The sequence below is a fragment of the Acanthisitta chloris genome, unplaced genomic scaffold (assembly GCF_000695815.1).
Source record: "Acanthisitta chloris isolate BGI_N310 unplaced genomic scaffold, ASM69581v1 scaffold21454, whole genome shotgun sequence".
NCBI classification, from domain to species: domain Eukaryota; kingdom Metazoa; phylum Chordata; class Aves; order Passeriformes; family Acanthisittidae; genus Acanthisitta; species Acanthisitta chloris.
In genome coordinates, this window is record NW_008669034.1 from 1 (window position 1) to 2,861 (window position 2,861).

Below are 2,861 nucleotides of genomic sequence, written 5' to 3' on the forward strand. Positions count from 1 at the left end.
CCGCCCGGCCCCGCGGCTCCGCCTCGTCGTGCTCGACGCCTACGACCTGAGCACCCTGGGCAGGGACCCCGACAGCCCCCGATACCGGGAGGCCCTGCGGCTGCTGCGGGAGAGGAACCACAACGAGAACCTCAACGACCCCACAGGTACCCCCGGGTGGGCGGGGAGGGGCTCCCGAGGCGGGCAGCGCGTTAATAGGGTCTGTGCCCCATCCCTGCCCTCCTGCTCTGTGTTCCTGCTGCCAGAGGCTCTAGGAGGGCACGGGAGATGCTCCCTCATGCCCACAGTGCTGCTCTGAGGCCTGCGGGTGTGTTGTGGTCTGTGCCATGCAGGTTTGGAGCACGAGGCAGGTGTTGGTGAAGCAGCTGCTGCAGAGCACCGAGTTGTGCCCACCCTATCCCATGCTGGGGACGCACAAAGAGTGGAAATCCTGCGTGTGCAGTGTGACCGAAACCCCTGAAGACACTAACAAATAATCTTCTAACAAATAATCTTCTTGCTTGTCCAAGTAGGCTGGAGTTTTGATCCAAGAAATGCAACAGAAAACTCCCAGAGATTATGAGAGTAAAGCATCGAATTGTTATTTACATAAGGCAGTCAAATAGAGGAGTCATGGGAGATGTATGGACCTGTGCCTAACCTAGTTCTTCTTTGCAGGGCTCGAGGAACCTCAGTTTGTAGAGTTTAATGGAGGATTTAGCCAAGCCCAGCTGGACTGGTTTGATGAAGTCCTCAAGTTCTCTGATGAAAACAAAGAAAACGTTATAGTTATGGGTAGGTGGATATGGGGAATATACCACAGAATGGTTTGGGTTGGAAGAGACCTTAAAGATCATCTAGTTCTAACTCCTATATATTCCCAACGAGGACAGGCTGAGAGAGTTGGGGCTGCTCAGCCTGGAGAAGAGAAGGTTGTGTGGAGACCTCAGAGCACCTGCCAGGAGCTGAAGGGGCTCCAGGGAAGCTGCAGAGGGACTCTGTGTTAGGAACTGCAGGGACAGGACAAGGAGCAATGGGGAGAAATGGAAAGAGGGAAATTGAGATGAGATCTTAGGCAGAAGTTTTCCCTGTTCTGGTGGTGAGACACTGTCCCAGGTTGCCCAGGGAGGCTGTGGCTGCCCCAACCCTGGCAGTGTTCACAGCCAGATTGGATGAGCCTTGAGCAACCTGTGGGAGGTTGGGACTAGATAATCTCTAAGGCCCATTCCAAACCCTAAACATGCTATGATACTATGAATATATGTGAAAAAAGTTTGGTAGCCAGTGACTGTTATCTGAGGAAAACATGTGGCAGCTCTGTATCACCCATGAGGTACAGATGTCTGATCCTCCCAGCAATGAGGCAGAATTTGTTACACTTAAGAGTTTAGCTGTGCTGTTTCTTTCCCTCTCCATTGCAGGCCATCTGCCCATTCATCCAGATGCTTCGGACAGGGTTTGCCTGGCCTGGAATTACGAGGCTGCCCTGGCTGTGATACACTCCCACCGCTGTGTGGTTTGCTGCCTCGCAGGACACCTGCACGACGGCGGCTACTGCTTGGACTCGCACGGAGTCCATCACCTCACTGTGGCAGGGGTGATCGAGACCCCCCCAGAGAGCACTGCTTTTGGGACTGTTCATGTCTATGAAGATAAAATGGTACTCAAGGGAAGGGGCAGAGTTCCAGACAGAGTGATGCACTTCTGAAAGCACCAGGAGAATACAGGGTGTTCTCCTTCAGGACAGTGACGTGAGGGATTCGGCTTACTGTTTGCTTGTAGAAAAGTGTGCATGGCTGATGCTTATTGCTTTAGCTCAGGCATTTTTCTCTTGGATACAGGATTTTAGGAACTGTTTCTGTAAGAAAACAGACCTCTCTGTGAGGAGAATAGAGAAGCCTAGTAACCATGTGTGAAATAAATAGACTTGAATGTAGAATGTTGAAACACCCAGTCCACACCGGATTGTTACTGTGAAAAGATGCAAACCATCATATGAATATTGTCCCCAAACCCCCTTTTTATTGTCTCAGTGAGCATTAAAGCATGCAGAGCTATACCTGCCCACCTGCATTTCACTGGGTTTACTTTCTGTGAACATCAGTCAGTGACATCTGTCTGGCAGGACACACCTCCCCTGTAGCTTAGTGCGGCTTCTCAACATTGCTTCAAAAGACTGAAGTAATCCCCAGAAAAAGCTAAGCCTGTGGAGAATGGAGAGCTGTGGAATGCTGCAGTCACATGGGCTGGGACCTGGGATCACAGCTGTGACCACTGCAGCAGTGTGAGCAGCATCACACAAGGATCCAAAGGGTGTTGCTGCACCTGGACCTGTCCTGGCTCATGTGTCCAGGGTATCCACCTGTGCTTCCCTCTCCAGGATGAGTAGTGGGACATGCTCACTGCTGCTTTCCAGGAACATGCCCACAGCTGCTGGTGGCAAGCTCCAGAACACATCTCCCAGTAAGTAAAGACACAGGAGCTTTCCTTGAGTTTTCTTTAGAAAAATATTATTTATTGCTCTGTAAAACCGAGGATTTTCAGTTAAAGGTAAGAGCAGAAAAATATTCCAGACAGCTCAATTTCCCAATTAGTCTCCAAAAGATTGTCCAGGCAGATATTTGGAAGTTCTCTGGCTGTAAATAGTCACTCCTTGAAACAGCGTTTGCTTTATTTGTCCCTTGTGTTACAGAACAGTAGATGTCCCAAAGAATGAGGTGATGCAGTGGTTCAGGGATGTGGGGATGTCTTGGATATTATTAGAACACACATAGATCAATGGTGCTTTGCAAATGCAGGAAGCAATCAGCTGAAAAACAGCTTCCACAGCATAATTCCCCACTCCGATTTGCCAGTGTTCCTCAGCTTTCTACCCAAGCTCA

At 50.0% G+C, this 2,861-nt stretch overlaps 1 protein-coding gene across 1 annotated transcript; it reads left to right on the plus strand.

Moving 5' to 3' along the window:
* Positions 1-10: 10 nt before the first annotated feature.
* On the plus strand, positions 11-1,687 carry ADPRM (ADP-ribose/CDP-alcohol diphosphatase, manganese-dependent; the record flags this gene model as incomplete). The annotated part of the gene is made up of 3 exons (XM_009073177.1): positions 11-146; positions 658-774; positions 1,401-1,687. Coding segments are annotated over 3 exons (540 nt in total), but the record flags the coding sequence as incomplete, so codon positions are not given.
* Positions 1,688-2,861: the final 1,174 nt, after the last annotated feature.